Here is a 23716-nt window from a genome sequence, read left to right as displayed (position 1 = left end):
GTCAATTAGATTTTAAGATCGCTGAATTCAAAGGCAAAGGCTGATGATTGTGAGTCTGCAGGGGTTTTTATAAGGTGACTGAATAAACAGGATACGCCATCATAAATTATATGAAAGGCTAAGGCCTCTAGATAACGCTTATTTTACCAAAATAAAATGTGATCACGCCTTAATTTAATTGGGGCAGTAAGGTCTGACTTTGCTATGACAAAAGTCTTGTCACTTAACAGAAATAATGTACAGTACAGAATATAAAGTCATAGTGCAGTGGGAAAAGAATTAATATTGTGTTTGACTCGCATTAGATTGGACGACTGCATTCATGCATCCCTGCAATGACTCTAATAACTTGATAATAAAATCATCTGAAATGGCAAAGAAAGCGTTCTTGTAGGACTCCTAGATTTCATCAAGATTCTTTGGATTCATCTTCAATGCCTCCTCCTTCATTTTACCCCAGACATGTTCAATAATGTTCATTTCTGGTGACTGGGCTGGCCAATCCTGAAGCACCTTGACTTTTGCTTTCAGCAACTTTGATGTGAAGGCTGAAGTATGAGGAGCGCTATCCAGCTGAATAATTTGCCCTCTCCTATGGTTTGTAATGTAATGGGCAGCACAAATGTCTTGACACCTCAGGCTCTGCGGATGCCCCACACTGAATGTAACCCTAAATCATGATTTTTCCTTCACCAAACTTGACTGATCTTTGTGAGAATCTTGGGTCCATGCTGGTTCCAGTAGGTTTTCTGCAGTATTTGTGATGATTTGATTTCAACAGATTTCAACAGATGATTCGTCTGAAAAATCTACCTTCTGCCACTTTTCCAAGCAATCAACTAGAAATCAAGATATTATTTGTTGCCCTTACAACTGGGAATCATGACAAGACTTTTGTCAGGTAGTGTACATAGTCGTCATAAAGTGATGGATGTGGTCAGCAACTACAGTCGGGTAGGTTTTGGATGGGCATTTACTGAAAGTTTTCAGAAACTTATTACAATGCTACAATTTTGGAGCAAAAATAAGGGAAGTGCGAGTGTATGAAGTGTAATGCTGGGTTTCCCTGATCATGGAAACAACTAGATGCATCAGGGAGTTTTCAAATAGTTTTTTCCAAGCAACATTATAAATAAACATACATATACACACTTTTTTTTTTTTATTAAAGACATTACATAGGCCTTTATTTTTTATACTAAGTTAAAGCTATTTTCAATAACCTACCTTCACACAAAAGCAATACTATTTCATTCCATTTTCAAAAGCTTAATATTAAAATTGTAGGATATATATATATATATATATATATATATATATATATATATATATATATACTTCCTGATATAACTTCCTGAATGCCCAATTTTATCGTAATTAAACTGTTAATTAAACCTAATTGAATGTGATTTTATTTAATATTAGTCTTTAAACTATTGAAACAAGTTTAAGAATTATAAATGTCCACTTTCACAGTATGAGGCCTCTTGGCTGGTTAACCTCTTACAAGTTCATTCTTAGTCCCTTTATTCATCAGGGGTCGCCACAGCAGAATGAACCACCAACTTATCCTTTGTAAATCTGTTTTACACAGCCCTTCCCTTCCTTGCAGTCCAGTACTGGGAAAACACACTTATTTACACACATACACTACGATTAATATGGACTGTGGGGGAAACCTCGGGCAGGACATGTAAACTCTACACAGAAACGTCAACTGACCCAGCCGGGATCCGAACCAGCAACCTTCTTGCTGTGAGGCGACAGTGCCTCACCACTAACTACTGAGCCACCGCTTCTGTATGCGTTTCGTTGTATTATAACATGTGTATGCGTTTAACTTGTACTCACGTGCTCTGGTATTCAGGAAATTGTTTTGAAGACTCGTTTGAAGGCCGTGTTTTGCTAAACAAATTACAACTTTGGCGTTACGACGCACCTTTTCCGTTTCGAGCTGACGTAAATGGGCGGAGCTTATCACTCGAAGGCCAGTGGCGTCACACGCAGGGGCTTTCCTCGGTGACGTGAATGGAAAAGAGAATCAAGCTGCGGACATAATCTGAGCGATATCACGTTCAAGACAGAAAAAAGGGCTGAAATCTTCCCCGCGGACTGACGGTCGGGGAAATGCTGTAGCACAGAGCCCTCGGGTTACATTTGTTAGCTTTACAGTGTAGTTAGTTGAATGTGACGGTTGTAGAAAAGCAGCGAATCTCACTGCGCACCGCCCTGTTCTGCTTCTGTACTATCAGATATCATCAGGACGGTAAGTGCTCTACAGATCCGCCGTCATCGCTACAATGGACAATTCTCACCCAGTTTACCTGTTATTATATGATGTAAAACTACCGTGATGCTGGCAAAATGTTTTGATATCTCCATGTATGATAGCACATATCTTGTTTGGATGACTGGCTGCTTGAATACAATCAGCATTGTGTTATTTTACTGTACACTGTTGTTGAAAGGCAGAAATACCACAAAATTGCCCTACAGTAAAGGAATTAGCTTATTTAAACAATTGTGATTTAATGAACACTCAGAGAATGTCAAAATTGAATAATAAATTTATTCTCTTACACACATTTATCACCAAAAATATTAATTATAAATAATATATTTGCTTAATTTCAGCATTATGGATGTGACATTTGCAGTAAAAATTCAAAACATAAATTGACAGAGAAAGTCTTTGTTAACATTATATTGAAACATCTGTTTATATTTTCCAAAACAACTCCCCTTAGAGTTATGGGATCAGAAAGATAAAAATTTTTAATATTTTACATGAGGAAAATAAACATGCGTTATAGATGTGATCAAAAAAGTCAGCGAGTTTACAGTATACAACATACTTCGTAGAAATTCTGTAAATGAAACTGCACAATTACACTATATTAATATTTAATATGGATATATACATTAAATAGAGTATTTTAAATTATCAATGAACATATTCCCCCTGTGTGTGTATATATAAAATGGTACCTAAATAGAAAAGGAAATGTAGGAATGGACTTTAGAACAACTTTTGTCCATCAGCAATTGAGTGTATCATTGTGGTTTACTATTGATCAATTCTATGTGATTGACAAGTCGTTCCGCCCTCACAGCATTAATCTTTGATTACAGATTATGTGGGTCATTCATAAGTAAAAATGATGTGCTCAAATAAATTATTTATAATAAACACTACTATAATATTCCATAAGTTTTATTTTAATTTATTTAATATAAACATATTAAGGGATAATTCACCCAGTTTTAAGCTTCTTCCTTCTGTTTAAAACAAATAAGATAATCTGAAGAATGTTAGGTTTAAAAGCAGCCATTGACATCCATAGTAGGAACCATAAAAACACTGTGGAAGTCAATGACCTGTTTAAGTTCTTTTCCACCAATATTTTCCACCAAATATCTTCCTTTCAAAAAAAAAGTTTTATGTTGGCCCTGTCAAAAACACACTCTTTGTGGTGTTGCTTCCTCAATAGCACCTTTCCAAAAATAGAGTGTACATGTTCGTCATTAACTTCACAGTATGTCATAAACTCATTGAGTAACTAACTGTACACGTGTTGGAAGTTTTAGCTCATCCTTCTAGTGTAAGACAGAAATGCACAGTACAACTTGAGTTTCAATTCTGCTTTTGCCTCACCAAACATGAGGTTAATTCCAGTCTTGTCTTGTTTTTCTGAAATGTTGGGGTAATTCTTTTTACAGTAAACCACCCTATGATTGTCGAGAACTGATAAAATCGAGATCTTAGGTTTCACAAGAAAGCCGTGGCTGGTTTTAGCTGTTGTTGTCAGTGCCTGTGAATGCCGCACAGTAGTGTTAGTGTTGAGTGTTGCTTGTGAATCTACGTAAAAAGTATTTGTGATCATGTTATTAGAGTGTTATTGGAGATTGCTATGAGGATCGGGTAAAAGATGTGGGATGAGCTGGAGAACAGACAGTCTGGTTCTTATAGCACGGAGGGGACGTGAATCAGTGCAACACCTGCTCTGAACAGACACTCACACAGACTCGCAGCTTAAAGAGATTTCATTAAGCATTACAACTCTTCTAATGGGTTAGTTAGTCAGTCCGTCTGCCAGTACTTCCTGCTGGAAAACTCTTACAGTGGAGGATCAAAATTTGGACCGATCTTTAGCTTAGTTCAATGTAAAAATGTCAATTCTATTGTTTATTCACCCTCATGATGTTTCAAACTAACACAATTGAAGATATTTGTAATAAATTCAGAGAGATTTCTGTCCCTCCGTTGACTAAGCCAAATATTAATAACGAGACCCACAAATAAATCCATATTAATGAAGCTGTTAATTAAGTTGAACCTATTGGCTTTAATGTTGTGTTCACGCTAGACACGGATGAAGCGTCAAGTGCGAGTGATTTACATGTGAAGTCAATGTAAAGACGCGGGCGTTTCACATAAATGATGCGATTCGTGTTTTGCACTTTTGACGATTCGATCGAGTTGGAAAATGCGGACATTCACGCCACGTTAACCAATCAGGAGCTTGCTCTAGTTTGGGCGTGATTATGACGTAGAGCCTGCAGTTGGTGTCCTGAGGGGAAATCCTCCTGTCGACACCGGACAGCAGCTTATCAAACTGGGCTTAGCTCAGTCAGAAGCACCGCTGCAAGCTTCCATCATCTAGGTATAGTTTCTGGAAGAGTTTATGAAATCACAAAAAGGATCTAGTGCACTCAGACACGACGCCGAATGAATCTACGGTGTTTTTCAGCCCTCCTAAAGCAGATAAATGCAGCTAATCTCTCAATAAGTTAACCATTTAGCAATGATGCTAGAGTCACCGGGTAGACTATTTTGAAGTGAATTTGACGTGTGAATGAAGCGAGTAAACTCAAAATGTTCATGCGTCTATTTACACGTGAATAACTAGATTCATTCGTAGGTGCCGCATCTGGTTTGAACACAGCATAAGACTTTAATTCAATTCATTGAATTCATATCATATTCATACTCATACCTATGTCCACCCGGAATCTGACGCGCAGCAATCCACAGAATTTCGGCCCATCATTGAGTCTACTTACTGGTGTAAATGTGTAGGCTTATATTTATTCTGTTTTTAAAGTAACTTCGACTAATACTAATTTCGTAATTATATTGACTAATATGAAAGTGTTAATATGATTTATTTACAATACAGTTTGTAAAGTAATATTTTCTGTCTTTTAGTAGAGATATTTTATGAGAGACTTGTTTTGTTTACCAAATAAGTGGATCTAGATAGATTTGCATTGTAAACATTAAGTAAAAGTTAAAAATGTATTATTTTTTATTTCATATATTACGTTTTTTGTTACGATACTCCCAAAATAATTCTGCATAATCCGCAGACTTTTTACAAAATTCTCCGCAGAAATAGCAAAAAACGTCAACAGATTCCGTTTGGCCCTGCTCATACTATATCATAGACATATTTCTACAGATTCATATTCATTCATGCTTATTAAATTCACACTTCAAGACTTGAGTTCATATCGTACTTCGTTTCGAGTTTTGGGTGAATATATTTTGAATGGAGGGACAGAAATCACTCATATTTCAACAAAAATATCTTTATTTATGAATTTTTTTTTTTACTTTTGATCAAACGGCGTGTGACTATATTAGCATTAACATTATAACATGAACATATTAACATAACTATGTAAATATTATGGATTAGTCTACCTAAATAAATAATTATTGTTATTATCACTGCTATCTGCTCATGATTTTATTATCCAAAATAATAATGGTTATTTTATTATTATTTTTATTCTGCTGTAGTACTCAATTTTTTGAATTAGCATTTACTATTTACTCATATGTTTAGACTTTCTGTTTTAATTTGAACTTTTAGTATTTTATTAATTTTAAAACTTACAGTGCTTAGCATAAATAAGCACACCCCTCACTAATCTCTCTTTTAAATTCATATTTTTAATAGGAATACTCTACAATAATATATTTGTGCATATACATTAGATTAGTCAGTACAGCCAAATCTGGAGCTTATCTATCAAAATAACTTACAATAACGGTCCAAAAACTAAATCTAGTACAGCCAAATGTATATTTTAAAGAAACATCTTAAATACAAATTTGAAAAAGAGGAAAAAATCAGTAGAAGCAAAAAAATGTTTATAATTTAATTGAAAATTTTTTTTGCAATATTTTGCTTGAGTTTAATTATATTATATTTCAGTTTTTTTAAATATGTGTAGTGACTAATATATTATTTTAATAAATATATCTGTATAATAAATCTGTTTTATTTAAATGCACCAAAATACATTATCTATATTTACTGAGAAATGGATACAAATATTAACTTTCAAAATGGTGTGCACTCATTTATGCTGAGCACTGAATTTCAGGTATAGTTGCCATTTGCCAAGGCATACTTTTAATCAAGTTTATATAAAAGTATTTAAATATTCTTAAATATAAAACACATTTTTCAGAAGAAAATATTTTGAAAAATCTGTTTAATAATCTTAAATATACAGTTGAAGTCAGAATTATTAGCCCCCCTGAATTATTACACCGCTTGTTTGTTTTTTTCCCCAATTTCTGTTTAATGAAGAGAAATTTTTCAAGACACTTCTATACAGCTTAAAGTGACATTTAAAGGCTTAACTAGGTTAATTAGTTTAACTAGGCAGGTTAGGGTAATTAGGCAAGTTATTGTATAATGATGGTTTGTTCTGTAGATTATCGAGAAAAAAATGTAGCTTAAAGGGGCTAATCATTTTGTCCCTAAAATGGTGTTTAAAAAATTAATAACTGCTTTTACTCTAGCTGAAATAAAACAAATAAGACTTTTTCCAGAAGAAAAAATATTATCAGACATACTGTGAAAATTTTCTTGTTCTGTTAAACATCATTTGGAAAATATTTAAAAAAAAGAAAACAATTTGAAGGGGGCTAATAATTCTGACTTCAACTGTATATAAAAGATTTTTCAAATCATTTTCTTTTGTCACATTTTGTAAAGTAGTGAACCATCGGTTGTTGTCAATAGTTAGTGAATAACTACTTAAATGTCATATCATATGATTTTGGAATATCTTACTGTTCATATAAACTGTTTTTATGAGAAATCCCCCCTTTTATGTATCCTGAAAGAAAGTAGATCAAATGTTTGGGGAAAATGAGACTGAGTAAATGTCAATTTCATTTTATGGGTGATGTTCTCACCTTCTTTACTTTGCTGCTAATTGAAATAATTGAACAATATTTTGTGCACCATACTGTATGATATAGATGCTCATGGAAAAACAAGACAGCAGGATCAGTGCTAACAACAACAAACAGCTTCAGATGTGACTCAAATGGTTATGTAATGGCCAGAGATCCAGTAGCTTACCTGTACACCAAATTAACCATGTGACCCGTGTGTGTGTGTGTGTGTCTATGTGGTGAGATAGAGACAGACTGAGCTGCAGTCTAGGGCTATAGAATGATAGGAAAGTGCTGATGTGTGCAGGTTCAGGGTTTGTCGCGGGCAGAAGTGCTGAGACGCTGTCAGTCTAGCTCTGTCTTTCTCCCACATTAACACATTTGTCAAAATGGCTTGTGGTGTATCGCTGGCTGGAGACCAAACTCTGTACACACTTATTGTCTTATTGTGTTTTTTTTCCCTCAATGCACTGCTGTGTTCTGTTCTGTTCTCTTCTATTTTATTTTATTCTGTTCTGTTCTGTTCTGTTCTGTTTTATTCTATTCTGTTCTATTTTATTCTAATCTATTCTGTTCATTGTTTTATTTAGTTTAGTTTAATTTAATTTAGTTTAATCAATTGTTTTATTTTAATTTATTTTTGTTTATTTTTGTGTAATTGTTATTTTTATTTAACTTTATTTAAATGTATTTAATATTAAATATATTTATTATTTAATTTGTAAATATTTAGCTTTATATTTAATTTAGTTTAATTTATTTTTTGTTTCATTAGAATTTTGTTTATTTTAATTAAATAATTTTTTAAAATTGATTTAGTTTAGTAATTTAGTTTTTATTTGTATTTAACTATTTATTTTTATTTAATTTCCACTTATTTAATTTTATTTAATAATAAAAATATTAAATATTATATTTAATTTATATTTAATTTTAAATATTTAGTATTACATTATACATAAACTTATTTTTATTTTAATCTTGTTTAATTTTGTTTAATTTTGTTTTGTTTATATATATATATATTATATATAATATTTAACTTTAAATATTTTAGAATTATAATTTCTGAAACAAAACTCTTTGATTTGTAGCCATCATTTGTGGTTTCTGTTAATAATTTATTTTCTGTATGCAACATGTTGATCAATGATATGGAAAAAAACACAATTCATTCTGAAACAGAAGCTTTTTGTTCATTATAGGGGATGTCTCTTACAGTAAGTGTGTGTAGTAAGCATCTGCTTTCATTATGACTGAGCAGTGGTTTCCTTTTTCAATAATGGAAACCTATCGCAGCTGTGGAAAAACTGTATTTTTAGCTTAACACAAAATTGACAGTTATTTTCTTTCACTTGGTGATACATTTTCCACTTATTGTTTATAGTGCAATATTATGATAGATCTTGTAATTAAGTATACATGCATACAGACTCTCTCACCACACAAATTAAGGTCATTTTGAGTCATTTTGATTTAGTAATTTGAAGTTACTGTGTGCAAGACAACAGCACTAATGAGGTTAAAATTTGACCTTAATATCTGAGTTTTAACGGGACACTTCATCCAAAGCTAGTTGGCATTTTTGTGTGGAGTTTGCATGTTCTCCCCGTGTTCCCTCACAGCCCAAAGACATGCCCTATAGTTGAACTGAATAAACTAAATTGTCTGTAGTGTATGAGTGCGTGTGTAAATAAGTGTGTATGGGTGGTTCATTCTGCTGTGGCAACCTCTGAAATAGAGGTTAATCCGAAGGAAAATAAAGAAGTTCATCCAATAATGAAGATTCTGTCCTCATTGACTTCCATAGTAATTTTTTGTTCCTACTATGGATGTCAATGGCTGCTTTCTTCCAACATTCTTCAGAATATCTTATTTTGTGTTCAACAAAAGAGATTCATGAAATGAGTGAACTATTCCTTTAAAAAGACAATTAACTTTTGAGAATATACACACACACACACACACACACACATACACAAACATCAACACGTCTTGTTCTGCATTTAGATTTTCATTTGAAATTTATAAACCAAAAAACAAGCGCACAGCAAGAAGGTCGCTGGTTTGAGTCCCGGCTGGGCCAGTTAGCATTTCTGTGGGGAGTTTGCATGTTCTCCCTGTATTTTCGTGGGTTTCCTCTGGGTTTTCAAAGGCCAAAGAGATATGCTTTGGGTGAATTAGGTAAACAAAATTGGTGGTTGTGTATGTGTGTGTCTGAGAATGAGAGTCAGTGTGTATGGGTGTTTCCCAGTGCTAGGTTGCGGCTGGAAGGGCATTCTCTGCGTAAAGCATATAGTTGGTGGTTCATTTTGCTGCGGTGACCCCTGGTAATCAGGGACTAAGAAAAATCAATGAATGAATAAAAACATGTTTCTTTTCTTACCTTAATATATCTGTCATGTTGACTGCTGAAGGAACATTATTCTACCCATAATTCTGTTTCTCAGATGTAGACAACACCTGCCTTTATTAATATGCTTTCTCTGTATTTAACATATTTTCTAAATTTCATTGGAGTGTTTTTAACACAAACTGTTGCACAATAATGTCTTTGTAGATTTCTAAGAATGTTGTCCAAAAAATCTATTTAATCATAAGTCATTTGCATATTTGATTATTGCTAACCTAAAATCACATTTGATTAATACTCAGTATTCAGTATTCATTTATTTATTCATTTATTCATTTTCCTTTTGCGTAGTCCCTTTATTCATCAACGGTCACCACAGCGGAATGAACCTTCAACTTATCCAGCATATGTTTTATCCAGCGGATGCCCTTCCAGCTGCAACCCATCACTGGGAAACACCCATACACTCTCATTGCCACACATACCCAACGGACAATTTAGCGTACCCAATTCACGGTATCAGTGCATTTCTTTGGAAATCCACGCCAACACGGGCAGAACATGCAAACTCCTCACAGAAACGCCAGCTGACCCAGCTGGGACTTCATTCATTCATTCATTTTCTTTTCAGCTTAGTCTCTTTATTAATCTGAGTTCGCCACAGTGGAATGAACCACCAACTTATCCAGCATATATTTTATGCAGCGGATGAACTTCCAGCTGCAACCCATCACTGGGGAAACATCCACACACACTCATTCACACTCATACACTATGGACAATCCAGCTGGGACTTATTTCATTTAAATTTTTGTTTTGTTTATTTGTATTAAATTTAAGTTTTTATTTAACTTTAATTTTATTAATGTACTTTTATTTAATTAATTTTATTTAACATGAAAAAATATATATTTTTTATTCTTTATAAAAAATTATATTCAATTTTAAATATTTAGTTTTACATTTAATTGTTGTAAAATGTAAAAATATTATATTTAATCAAGTGTTTCCACAGTATTTGAATGAATTGTGCTGTCCTCATTCTGTTAATAATTCACTTTCTGAATGCGACATGTTGATCAATAGTATGGAATAAATCTATTTGATCATAAGTCATTTGCATACATTTGATTATTGCTAACCTAAAAATAACATTTGATTATTACTAGCCCAATTCTCAGTATTCTTGCTCACATCCTGATCTACATTTAAAAAAATCACAGATTCACGCCTCTGGACCACAAAATCAACAACAGCTAAAAAAATCCCCGACTGATAGAAGAAATTCCCCTTTTCACCTCATTTCACATTATTTTAAAAAATGTTTTCACTTGTGTGTGTTAATCAACATTTCATCCAGTTACAAACTCTGTAAGTGAGGCTGCACTGGCAACCTTTAAAAACTGAAGCTAACTTCTGCTAACTGTGATCAATACTTCATAAAAGAAGACCTGTGTTGTAAATATTTGAATAGAACTTTCTCCTGGTCACGTTTTAGTCCTATTTTGGCTTATGTTAATTTTAAACCAGGAAAAAGGGATGCAGGATTTCGGATATGGGCTAAAAAAGGTTAAGGAAAGTACAAAATATATACGATGAGGATGAAGTATTTATGTTCATTGCAGCAATTTCAAACAAGTATGACATTTCAAAGACCCATTTTTTTATAAATATCTTCAACTTAGAAGTTTTATATCCTCATCTCAAAATCATCCATTAGATATTCCTAACAATTCCTCGTTAGAGGCAGCAATCAAGGACACTGTTATGATAAAGATTCAATCTCCGTGTCTGTTCGTGTCTGGCTCTAACGAATCCTCAGAATCCAAACTAAGGTTATGGAAAGAAGATATGATGAAATATCTGTAGAGGATTGGAATGAGGCATGTAAGAAAGCTCAGATACAAACAATCAACAGAAGCCTGAAACTTGTAGAGTACAAAAGGCTAATGCGAACGTTGAAGTCAGAATTATTAGCCCCCCTGTTTATTTTTCCCCCAAATACTGTTTAACAGAAAGAAGATTTTTCCAACACATTTCTAAACTTAATAGTTTTAATAACTCATCTCTAATAACTGATTTATTTTATCTTTGCCATCATGACAGTAAATAATATTTCACTAGATATTTTTCAAGACACTTCTATACAGATTAAAGTGACATTTAGAGGCTTAACTAGGTTAATTAGGTTAACTTGTCAGGTTAGGGTAATTAGGCAAGTTATTGTATAATGATGGTTTGTTCTGTGGACTATGGAAAAATATATAGCTTAAAGGGGCTAATAATTTTGACCTTAAAATGGATTTTAAAAATTTAAAACTGCTTTTATTCTAGCTGAAATAAAACAAATAAGACTTTCTCCAGAAGTAAACATATTATCAGACATTCTGTGAAAATTCCCTTACTCTGTACAACATCAAGAAAAGGGGGGGGGCTAATAATTCTGACTTCAACTGTAACTCCTGATATGTTGCACAAGTTTAACGATAATACAGATTTATACTTTATACAGATACTTGTATAAAGTGTAATTCAATTAGTTATGATATGCAAACTAAAAAAAGTGATAAATGTTTTTCTACTAAAAAAAAAGAAGAACAAGTCGGTGAGTTTATGCTGTGGATTGTTCCATGACACTTTTAAAGTTTTAAAGTAAACTCTTCCCTAGATGGAAAAAGCAGGCTGCTGATTTCAGTACAAGCAAAAAAACAACAGCTTCTTGTGAATCGACACGTCATTCACAGCTGATAAATAATAGAACAACCTCTGTTTTACAACAAACCCAGCCACGCCCATCACACACACACACACACTTTGACTTTGTACACTTGCACTTTGATGTGACACAGATTTTCCTGAAACAGCTTTTGTTGTTCACCCACTAGCATAGCATCCCTCGCACACGCTAAAGCTAAGAGAGCGCAGATGGTAATTATGTGTCATGGGTTGCATTAGCAGAGGCTGCTGAAGTGGAATAGAAGGCTATTACCATCTCAGCCCCAAGTTATAAATACATAGAGGTTTCATTTAGCCTGCTATGATTCAATCCCACCCTTATTCAGTCTCCATGTTTAGAATGAGCAGATCTGTGGAGACTGTATGGGATTTTCCTGTTTCCGTCGAACACTTTTGCATTTTTAATGTACTTCTACAGTATGGAGCACCTCTTTCATAATGGGTCAAGACATCGGGACGCGGCGTGTGGCAGTGTGTAAAAGCACTCGGCGGAAAGTGGGTCACATTGACTGCTGTCACTGCGTACCTTGCAGATCTGTGAATGCATGCCAGCAAAAAAAAAAAACAGCCTGCTTTAGTTCATTCTGCTTCATGCTGCGGCCCTGCTGGACATGTGATAGATGGAAATATATGGAAATTACATATGTGACATACAGGGTCAAATTTGGATTTCACGTATATAACATAGGGCGACACAGTGGCTCGATGGTTAGCGCTGTCACCTCACAGCAAGAAGTACGCCACTTCAAGTTCTGGCTGGGCCAGTTGGCGTTTCTGTGTGGAGTTTCATGTTCTCTCCTTGTTCACATGGGTTTCCCCTGGGTGCTCTGGTTTCCCACCACAGTCCAAAGACATGCGCTATAGGTGAATTGAATAAACTAAATTGGCTGTAGTGTATGTGTTTAAATGAGAGTGTTTCCCAGTACCTCGTTGCACCTGGAAGGGCATCCGCTGTGTAAAACGTATGCCTGATAAGTTGGTGGTTCATCCCGCTGTGGCAACCCCTGATGAATAAAGAGACTGGGCCGAAGGAAAAATGAAATATATGTCTTATATTTGGCCAAATATGAATTTATATGAATACACACACATATGTACTTGCCTATAAATGTCCTCACAAGTATAGCAATACTAGTACATCTTGACTTTATGGGGAATGTTTTTTGGTCGGCTTAATAAACAAGAAAGTCACTGGTTCCAGTCCCGGCTGGACCAGTTGGCGTTTTTGTGTGGAGTTAGGGTGCTCTAGTTTCCCCCCACTGTCCAAAGACATGCGGTACAGGTGAATTGGCTAAGCTAAATTGTCCATACTGTATGTATGTGTATAAGAGAGTGTATGTTTTTTTTCCAGAGATGGGTTGCAGCTGGAAGGGCATCTGCTGCATAAAACATATGCTGGATAAGTTGGCGATTCATTCCACTGTGGCAACCCAAAATTAATAAAGAGAATAAACCAAAAAGAAATGACTGAATGTATGTGTGTGAATGAGAGTGTATGGGTGTTTTCCAGTGATCAGTTGCAGCTGGAAGAGCATCCGCTTCATAAAACATATGCTGGATAAGTTGGCGGTTCATTGTAGCGACACCAGATTAACAAAGGGATTAAGCTGAAAAGAAATGATTGAATGATCATAAAGGTCCTGACAACATATGTTTTTATGTTACCTTAACTTAATTTAGAAAGTTAGTCTGGCTTCAACTAGTTTTTTTTTAGTTAAACAAAATGTAACTTGGTGATGTAAGTCAGCTTAATTGATGTAAGTTAAAAAGACTTGTAAAGTTAAATTTGGTTCAACCTAAAATTTTAAGTGAGCAACACTTTTTACAGTGTAGTTATTTAACTATTCAACTATGCGTGTCGTTTGCGCCCCTAATAGTATTTCTAAGGGCCCCAAAAATGGCCAACACCCCCCCTCCCTCCCAAGCAGCGCCCCTGATTCAAGGTATAAGGAAATTATTTGATCATGGTACTATTTACATAATGGTTACACATCATAACATTTATTCATTCATATTACTTCGGCTTAGCCCCTTTATTTATCAAGGGTCAACACATCGGAATGAACCGCCAACTTGTTCAGCATATGTTTATGCAGTGGATGCCCTTTCAGCTGCAACACAGTACTGGGAAACAACCATACACTCTCACATTCACACTCATACACTATGGCCAATTTAGTTTATTCAGTTCACCTAGACCAGGGGTGTCAAACTCAATTCCTGGAGGGCTGAAGCCCTGCACAGTTTAGTTCCAACCCTGCTCCAACACAGTTACCTGTAGGTTTCAAACAAGCCTGAAGGACTCAATTAGTTTGATCAGGTGTGTTTAATTAGGGTTGGAACTAAACTGTGCAGAGCTGCGGCCCTTTTGGAACTGAGTTTGACACCTGTGACCTAGACTAAGGGCGTACTCAGACTATGCCATCCGAACCGTGCCCAGGCCCATTTCCCGAATCGTTTGAGAAGTGTGAGTCCTCTGAATAAGAATTCTATTTCCTTTTCCGGTTACTTTGAGAGTTTGAAACGTCGCAGAAAGTGATGTCACATGACCTGTTCTGGTTTTGAAGCGCCGCAGCAATTGATGTAGCTTCTTCACTTTCGGGCTCAGGCAAAGAACCGTAAAGTGAACCGTCCTCAGGCCCACCTCTTCCAACTGGGCCAAGGCCGCCCAATTGAACCATGCCTAAGCCCGATTCAGAGCACTCACACTTCTCAAACGATCCGGGAAACGAGCCTTGGCACAGTTCGGATAGCATAGTGTGACTAGGCCTTAACCCAAAAAGAAAATGAATGAATGAATTCACCCATAGCACATGTCTTTGGACTTGTGGGGGAAATCGGAGCACCCAGAGGAAACCCACGAGAACAAGGAGAGAACATGCAAACTCCATACAGAAACTGACTCAGCTGGGGCTCGAACCTACATCATGACATTCTTAGATGAAATAATTCACTTGCTCCTTGAAAATGTTCCTTCTTTCCTCCAACAGTGACACACTTATTTGTCAGTGACCCATTAACAAACCCAACAATGTCACTGGACATGAAAGTGCACAGATATCTTTACACTAGCGTGGTGGTCTCTGTCCCTTCCCCCTCGCTCAAGTAAACAGATTTATACTACGCAGGCATTAGTCCAGAGCAGGAAACAGGACACGAGGATGAGTTTGTGAAGCTCGAGTGTGTGTATTTTCGAGTAGTAATATGTACTAGAGAGATTGACAGATTAGGTTGGCCTACAAAACCATTTCCTCTGCTTCAGAATGACATTTACGAAGCGTATTGATGATCATATTAATAAATGAATAAAGTGCACTTGCGCTCATGTGTTATGTGAAGTATGGTGTTAATATCTGCCAGGTGTGTGTGTGTGTGTGTGTGTGTGTGTGTGTGTGTGAGGGCCAGAGTCACTGTGAGAGTCCTTGTTTGCTGTGTTCATAGTGGGAATCACCATGGCAACTGCACTAGCAGCGCAGTGTGAAGTGGAGAGCGGGCGCTGGAGTGTGTGTGTGAGAGTGTGTGGATGAGAGGAGTCATCAACACTGAGACACAAAGAAAAGCAGAGAAGTAAAATATTCAGCACAAGATGGATGGCCAGAAAATCTGATGACAGTAATAGGTTTAATGTCACAGTGGCAATTACTTCTTCAACTAACTGTGTGATCTGTAATTAGCTGGAAAGCGGTCGACTCGTGAGGTGGATTTTGTGCTCTTTGGAGTGTGAAGTTAATCTATATATTCAGGTTATATGTGTATAATCTGCTTGTAGACTTGCATACCATTAAAACAATTGGACATGGGAAATGGCTTGAGGAAACAACTAGGGGTCATAAAAGAAGGGATGAAAAGAGAGTGGTAAAAGAGCCTGAGGTGTCTCAGGAAACAGATGTCAGAGGTGGAATTTGGGGTTAAACTAGGAGGTATCTTGTGTAATATATGGAGAACAAAGGAAAACAACGGATGTAAAAGGGTATTTAAATAAGCCAAGAACAGGAGTGAGGCAGAATTTTTCAGACAGAGATGCTACTGGGGGTCTCCTGAAAGTTCTCCTTTGTTGTCGACAATAAAGTATATTCTTCTGATATTCATAACCTCCTGACTGAGTTTGATTTAGTAAGAGAAAAACCAAGAAAACCACTACACTCGTCAGTCACTTTAGTTCATATAGAGTTAACTGTGAAATGAAAAGAGATTGAGAATAAAAGAAGGGAGGAGTGTGTGTGTGTGTGTACGTGAGCGTGCACCGAGCATGCTCCTCCTGCAGGCTGTCTGTGCTCTGTGCTAACTTCCTGTGCTATTTCTCTTCCTTAACAGACCGGCCGATTCAGAAGGGGAGAACAGCAAACTGGAGCACACACACACACATCTCGGCGCAGTGAACAGGAGAGGATAGAAGACAAGCCCTGAGAAAGGATTACAACCTCTCGAGCCATCAAAGACTTTACAGTTTGTTTTGTACTGTCATCGTAAACTTTTATGGTTCTCTTTTGACGCCCCGATTTTAATTGACAGTATCTGTCAGGTTTGTAGTTGATATATTTGGCGTGCAACTGTTTGTTTTTGTTTCCTGGTTTCTTTTTAGTATTTACGAGAAGATTGTTCAAGTGAAAGGACTTTTGTATTCCTGTTGGTCTGGTTATCTTTCCGTTTATTGTTTAAACGACCTTTTATAGCTAAGAGGAAGAAATGACTTATTAAATGGAATTTTTCCAACGGGGAAACTGACTGGAATTTTGCTGAGACCTTGACAGAAATTCTTTTGTATATCAGCACTGCGCACGTTCTTGAGGTTTGGAGCTTGGGTGAAATCTTTCCGTGGAAGAATCTGGGACGTTTCACTTGAACTCCTCTAACCCAAACTTGCTGACCTCTCTAAAAGACTCAAGTGGGAGATCATTACAAAGTTTTTCCTAGGAAATGGGATCCGAAAAGGACTCTGAATCCCCCCACTCCTCGGTTAGTGGCATTCCCAATCCCAAATGTCGTGGACCGGGCAAGAAGCAAGGCAGGATCTCTTTTCATAGCCTCTTCCATAGCAAACGTGGGCCTAGGGGGAGCAAGGCTAATGTGGGCACTCCTCTCGCTCAACAGCTGCACCAACAGCAGCAAATCCAGCAGCAGCAGCTTCTGCAGCCCCCCACGCCCACCAATGTGTCTTCAGACCCTTCAACGGCAGATCCCGCCGAGCCACTCTCCACTAGCCAGGCCTCTCTGGGAGGTCAAGAACTTCTAGAATGCCCCCTGTGCCTGGTGCGGCAACCTGCGGAGCAGCTTCCCGAGCTCCAGGGATGCAGCCATCGCTCTTGCCTGTGCTGTCTACGGCAGTATTTGCGGATCGAAATCACAGAGAGCCGAGTGCAGCTCAGCTGCCCAGAGTGCGCTGAGAGACTTGCCCCATGGCAGGTGGCCCTCATCCTGGATGATCCTAACCTGATGGAGAAGTATGAAGAGTTCCTGCTGCGCCGCTGCCTGGCGTCAGACCCTGACTGCCGATGGTGTCCCGCTCCAGACTGTGGGTAAGAATCTTTGGAAATTCTAAAAGATGCACAGTTGCCTATTTGTTTTGTTGGTTTATTTACTCTACACGATCAAAAGTTTGCAGACCCTGAGTTTGGCAGGATTCCTAGATTCCACTGAAGATGCGTCATGCTACTGCATACAGTGACGTTCTAGGGAATTGTGGGCAGTTTTAGACCGTCGGGGAGGGTCATTACTCTTCTAGTGTGACAGTTCTTCTGTGAGCAAAGTGAGGTCATTTTAGAAATGATTTACTGAGTAAATGATGTTGACCAACTTAAGTAACTTCAGTGAGGGACAGATCACCCATAAATGAAAATGACCTCATCATTTACTCCCCCTCATGTGATTTTAAACACTTTTTAAGATTCTTTCTTCTGTTAAACACACAATGTGTTTTGAAAAATGCTGATTCATGGTTGATATTGACCTACATGGTAGGAAAAACATACGATAAAAAGTCAATGGGTACCATCAACCTGCATTCCTTAAAACATCTTCTTTTGTGTCCAATAGAAGACTCATATAGGTTTGGAACAAATGAAGGGTGATCAAGAGATTTCATTTTGGATTAACAATGCCTTTAGATCTGAATCCAAAGTTTTGGTTTGATTTAAAAAAGTTGGTTGGGAAATGTAGGCATCAGACCAATTGACTATACTTAAAACAAACCAGCTTTTAAAGGGCTTTTCTAATATGTAGGCCCGATCCTAATTCTACTCCTTAGCCCTTATCCCTACCCCTCATTTTGCACCTTCATGTGAAGGGGTAAGAGTTTCCCAATTCTCTTTAGCTAAGGGCTAGGGGCTAAGGTGTAGGATTAAAGGGAAGGCTAGATACCCCTCGAAGCTTTGTCCGAAATCGCATACTTCCATATTATACAGGACGCTAAAATCAGTATGCGAAAAGTAGCATGTCCAAATTTATAGTATTTGAAAATCAGTATGGGAGAAGTACCCGAATGACCTACTACTTCCGGCGATATTCTGAAGTGCGCATCTCATGTAACCTGCGCCAGGGCTTAATTTGTGCCATAACACATCGGACCCGGCACCTCTGATCCAATCTGATTAGACACCTCATTTTTTCAATCCCCCTCCTCACCCGCTGTTCACTTTCACTTTCTTCCGCGACTCCCCAACCATCTTCACTTTCATCTACGACAACCAACCCCCGCCCTGGCTCTTAACTTACGACCCCCCTCCGGTATCCTATGTCCCACTATTTCCCCAACACCCCTCTCTTCACTTTCGTGTGCGACACCTCTACATTCTCGGCTTGAGCATGCCAAATCAGTTACCCAGATCTGTTCCGTGACCTTGCGATTTGCAAATTAAGCACTGTGCTGCGCAACTGACGTGTGACCATGACAAAATGGTGGATGTAGTATGTCGAACTCCTTTCATACTGCTCACATTCATACTGTTCAGAACGAACTTTTCTAAGGGCCGAGTAGTATGTTTAAATTCAAATGCAGTCCCTACGGAGTAGTAGGCGCTTTTGGACGCAGCTCAAATACTGATGACATATGATGACTTGTGCAGGTGCTGTAGGCCTGTCCCATATTTTAGGGGTAAATTTTGAAGCCCTTCCCCTTCACACTCTGTTTCAAGGGTCAAGGGGAAGGAGTCGGGGTACAAAAATAAAATTGGGATTGGGCGTTAGCTGTCAGTGTTTAACCCTTAACTGTCACCCCACATTTGGAATTCACGTTTAAAAATTATAGGTAATATACGCACATTATACATAGCTTCTCAAGATAACTTCAGAAAAATGTACTGAAAAACATCCCCATTACAAAACAGTTAGGGGGTTAACCATGGTCATTGTATTGCAGAAGGAGGTCTGAAAATATAGACCGATTTCAGTCCCTCATATCATGTTTAATTTCCTTTTCCCTCTGCCACAAATGATCAGATATGACTGCTGAGCTATTCTGTTCCTGATATCTGACGTGACTTCATACTTAATCATCCATTTACTTGGATGTTTGTTTCACCAAGCATTATACTTCCCTGTAATCATTGCCGGACATGATCATAAGCAATGGTCGACATATAGTGGTGCCCTGTATGCATCTGTCATGCTCCATTTGTCTCATTTGAATGCTTTGGTTCCAGCGAAATCACTAATAAAATGCAACTTGATCTGCTACTGTAACTGAACGCATGCGCTGACAGGTGAATGCCACTTTTGATGGATCGGAATTATGCTGAAAACATTAGTCTGAATTTACACAAAGAGATTTTCAGCCATAATAAATGGTTGATCTAAGTAGTGCTTATCAGAAAATGTGTTTTGGTGTCAGTTTCATGTCAAGCTACAAAAGGTAAACAAGTATAGGCTTGTTTTTAGTTAAATTAAAACTTTAACTTCAATTTTGGTGTTTAAGAAAAAAAAAAAGCCGGTCAAACTCTTAATCTCTGGCACGGAAACCAGGACACTCCCCAGAGCTACATCAGCTCATGTCCCATCTGGACCCCCTATGACTGAAATCCTAGTATGACCCCTGACTTAAGCATCCATTGAGCAATAAGGATCTCAGAGAGATGGCTACAGCTTTCAGAAATTCAATTTGCAGTATTCCCTCTTGCTTTCAGCCTGACATAGCTCTTCCCACACCCTCAAAACAGAGCTTACGCATTGCTATTCGTCAAACAGTCTCCAGTGTGTAGGTATCCAAAAATTGCTCAAACGTTGGTTGTTATTTTTTGTTCGTTTTCTGGCTTAACATGCTCTTGAATCAGAATGAAAATCAGCAATGGTCCACATTTTAGTTTTTTAAATAGGATGAAAGCTATTCTTTATTACAGAAATTAAACAAGTTTATAATGTTATGACTCCATTTCTTTGGTAATAGACTCATTTCACAACTCGCATAGAGTTAAACAGTTCAGTTTTGAATCCAATCAGCCAATCTCTGGGTCTGGTTGGATCAATTTTAGCTTAGCTTAGCAACAATCATTGAATCAGATTAAACCATTAGCATCTCAATTTAAAAAGAAATTTGACTCTTCTGTAGTTACATTGTGTATTAAGACCAATACATCCATCCTATTACGCAGCAATGTTACCTTGTACCTAGCTGGGGACTATTTTTTTAAGCATTACGTAATATCATTGCGCCTGCGTCATGGTACGGCAGCAGCCTTGATTATTACGCAGGAATGAGAGTATAGATCCTAGCCATATCAACCTAGAAAGTAGCAACTTTTAATCTTCCGTTAATCTTAGTGCTCAGTGTAAATACAGTCAGGAGTCACACTTTAAATAGGAAACACACCTGCCTGGGTGTTTTAAGTATACCTTGTAAGACGTTGATTAGCTTGTTCAGGTGTGTTTGATTAGAGTTGGGGCTAAATTCTGCAGGACACCGGCCCTCTTGGAACAAGTTTGGTGATTTATGCTAAGCTAAGCTAAAAGTGCTCCTTCATTTTTTTATTAATCTTAGTACACAGTGTAAATACAGAAGAGTCAGGCTTTTATTAGGAAAATTATCAAAACTGTTTTTGAAATTTTAGAGTGAAATGCTAATGGTCTAATCTGATTTATTGATTTATGCTAACCTAAGCTAAACATGCTCCTTCATTTTCCAATATTATTAGTGCACAATGCAAATACAGAAGATTCAAGCTTTAAGTAGAAAAATTATCAAAATACTTTTTTAAAATGTTAGAGTGATATGCTAATGGTCTAATCTGATTCAATTATTTATGCTAAGCTAAAAGTGCTCCTTCGTTTTCCATTAGTCTTAGTGCACAATTGAAATACAGAAGAGTCAAGTTTTAAATAGAAAATTTATCAAAACTCTTTTTGAAATTTTTGAGTGAGATGCTAATGGTCTAATCCGATTCAATGATTCATGCTAAGCTTAGCTAAAAGTGCCCTCTTCAGACCAGGAGATCAGCTGAATAGATTCAAATCTGGTAAAACTCAACTTTTTAACTGTAGGCGATTTGTGAAATGAGCCTATTTCCTATTTTAAAAAAACGGAGTGTTTCTTAAAATGTAACTCTTAACACAGCTCAGATCTTTGTCAGAATCTGTAGAAGTACAGGAAAGCATTTCACACTTTTTTGTGTGTGTTCTGTGTGCTTCGGCGAGTGTAGGAGGCACTTGGACTGCAATAGGGAACACTTGGGCTTGTGTGGGAAGTCTACTTTAACTGGTGTGTCATTCTGAGAGAGTGTTTTAGTTTACAACCTGTCCAAGGTTTGTCAATCATAATGCTGCGCCTGTGACCTATATTTAAGGGACATGATTCTGTCTCGGCATGTTTGACTCACTGCCACTTCCTATCAGGCCCACTGAGGGGGTTTTAGATGGACTGGGAGTTTTTCAAAGAGGCCATTAGAGGTCACACCACTGACTAATAGGGTGTTAATAGCGTCATTGAGAGTTGTAAAATGCAAGAGTGGCACTTTTTGATGCAGGATGCGAAAAGTTTCATCCAAAAATCTCATTTGTCTCTTTGAAGTCTAATTAGAAATCTAGTTAACTAGAACACATGCATTAAATACTAGAAATACACTTCATTGAACACAGGGGCGGACTGGCCATCTGGCAATTCTGGCAAATGTCAGAAGGGCCAGACCAATTTTTAAATGTGGGCCGGTCAGTTTTTTTAAATATCTATTGTTTTTAAGTGCAGACAGCTTTTATCTCTTGCTAGATGTGATATTATGATGATGATAATAATAATAATAATAATAATAATAATGATAATAATAATAATAAATGTTAAGCATTTGGCCCAATCGGCAACTGCCGCTTGGTTTCAAGATGGGTCGACCCAATCCGAGGTTACCCATACATATAGGCAAGAATGTCATATTATTTCACCATCTGTAGACTAAATAGTGAATGTGCGTGTCTGTGGGTGGGGCTGTTTCGGTGTGGTAATGTGGACTGGTGTGGCTACAGTGCCAGGGCTGAATTTTTGTCCCAGTCCGCCCCTGATTGAACATGTACACAATGACATCACCTATTTACTATATAACTGCAGATTGACTATGCTTATACACTCACCAGCCACTTTATTAGGTACACCTTACTAGTCCCAGGTTGTTTGTCGGCTGCACTTCCATGATGCAAATCTCCCATTCCACCACATCCCAAAAGTGTTCTATTGAATTGAGATCTAGTGACTGTGGAGGCCATTTGAGTACAGTGAACTCTTTGTCATGTTAAAGAAACCAGTCTGAGATGATTCACGCTTTATGACATGGTGTGTTATTCTGATTACAAATTTGCGTTAAAGTGCAGTTCGACAGATGTACCTAATAAAGTGGCCGGTGAATGTACATAATAGCTTTCACTGTAAAAAGCTCTTAGTTGTTAATTAGTTAAAGTTATTAGTAACTAATACAATTAAAGTAACTAGCAACCTTAACCTTTTTGTAAAGCTGCTTTCAAACAGTAATTATTGTGAAATGCACTATACAAATAAACTTGAATTTAGTTGAATTTAATTGAAATAATCTCAGAACTTAGATGATAGACAGCTTTTCGGTTCATTCAGTCTCAGAGCTGACAGAAAAGCTTCCCCAGTAAATTACCGGAGTATCAGTTCCAGTCAGTGGTGCTGCTTATTACCCATCAGCCCCCCAACCAGCTCCGCTTCAGCTTGACTGAAAGGCCAGAGCTGCCAATGGGAGAAAGGAACAGCTTGTTTCTCTCTCCCTCAGTGATGAGCTGCTATGGCAACTGAGATGCGCCACTGAGGTAGAGTTGCTATGGGAAACCGTGACTGGTATTTGATTAAGACAATCATTGGCTACTCGCTTGACCGTTTGCATGCCACAGCGTCTTTGCGAGGCTCAAATGAGAGTGTTGGTTTCTTTGTCTTCCGCCCTAGTGAGTGTTCAGGGATACCATAATCATGTGTAATGAGGTCGGCTTGACTCTAC

General features: G+C 37.3%; 1 protein-coding gene across 2 annotated transcripts in view; it reads left to right on the top strand.

Moving 5' to 3' along the window:
- Positions 1-2018: 2018 nt before the first annotated feature.
- Positions 2019-23716, top strand: part of rnf19b (ring finger protein 19B) — a 42347-nt gene continuing 20649 nt past the window's right edge. Inside the window, exons 1-2 of one of the 2 annotated variants that reach the window (XM_005159660.6) lie at positions 2019-2266; positions 16605-17806. In XM_005159660.6, coding sequence (XP_005159717.1) covers positions 17208-17806 — 599 coding nt within the window. In that variant the 5' untranslated portion in view covers positions 2019-2266; positions 16605-17207. Of the gene's footprint in view, positions 2267-16604; positions 17807-23716 lie in introns of those variants that run through there. The other variant, NM_001202440.1, reaches the window with a different exon arrangement.

The sequence above is a fragment of the Danio rerio genome, chromosome 19 (genome assembly GCF_049306965.1).
Source record: "Danio rerio strain Tuebingen ecotype United States chromosome 19, GRCz12tu, whole genome shotgun sequence".
Lineage (NCBI taxonomy): Eukaryota > Metazoa > Chordata > Actinopteri > Cypriniformes > Danionidae > Danio > Danio rerio.
The sequence above is the reverse complement of the archived record's forward strand: the minus strand, read 5'-3'. Positions and strand labels throughout refer to the sequence as shown.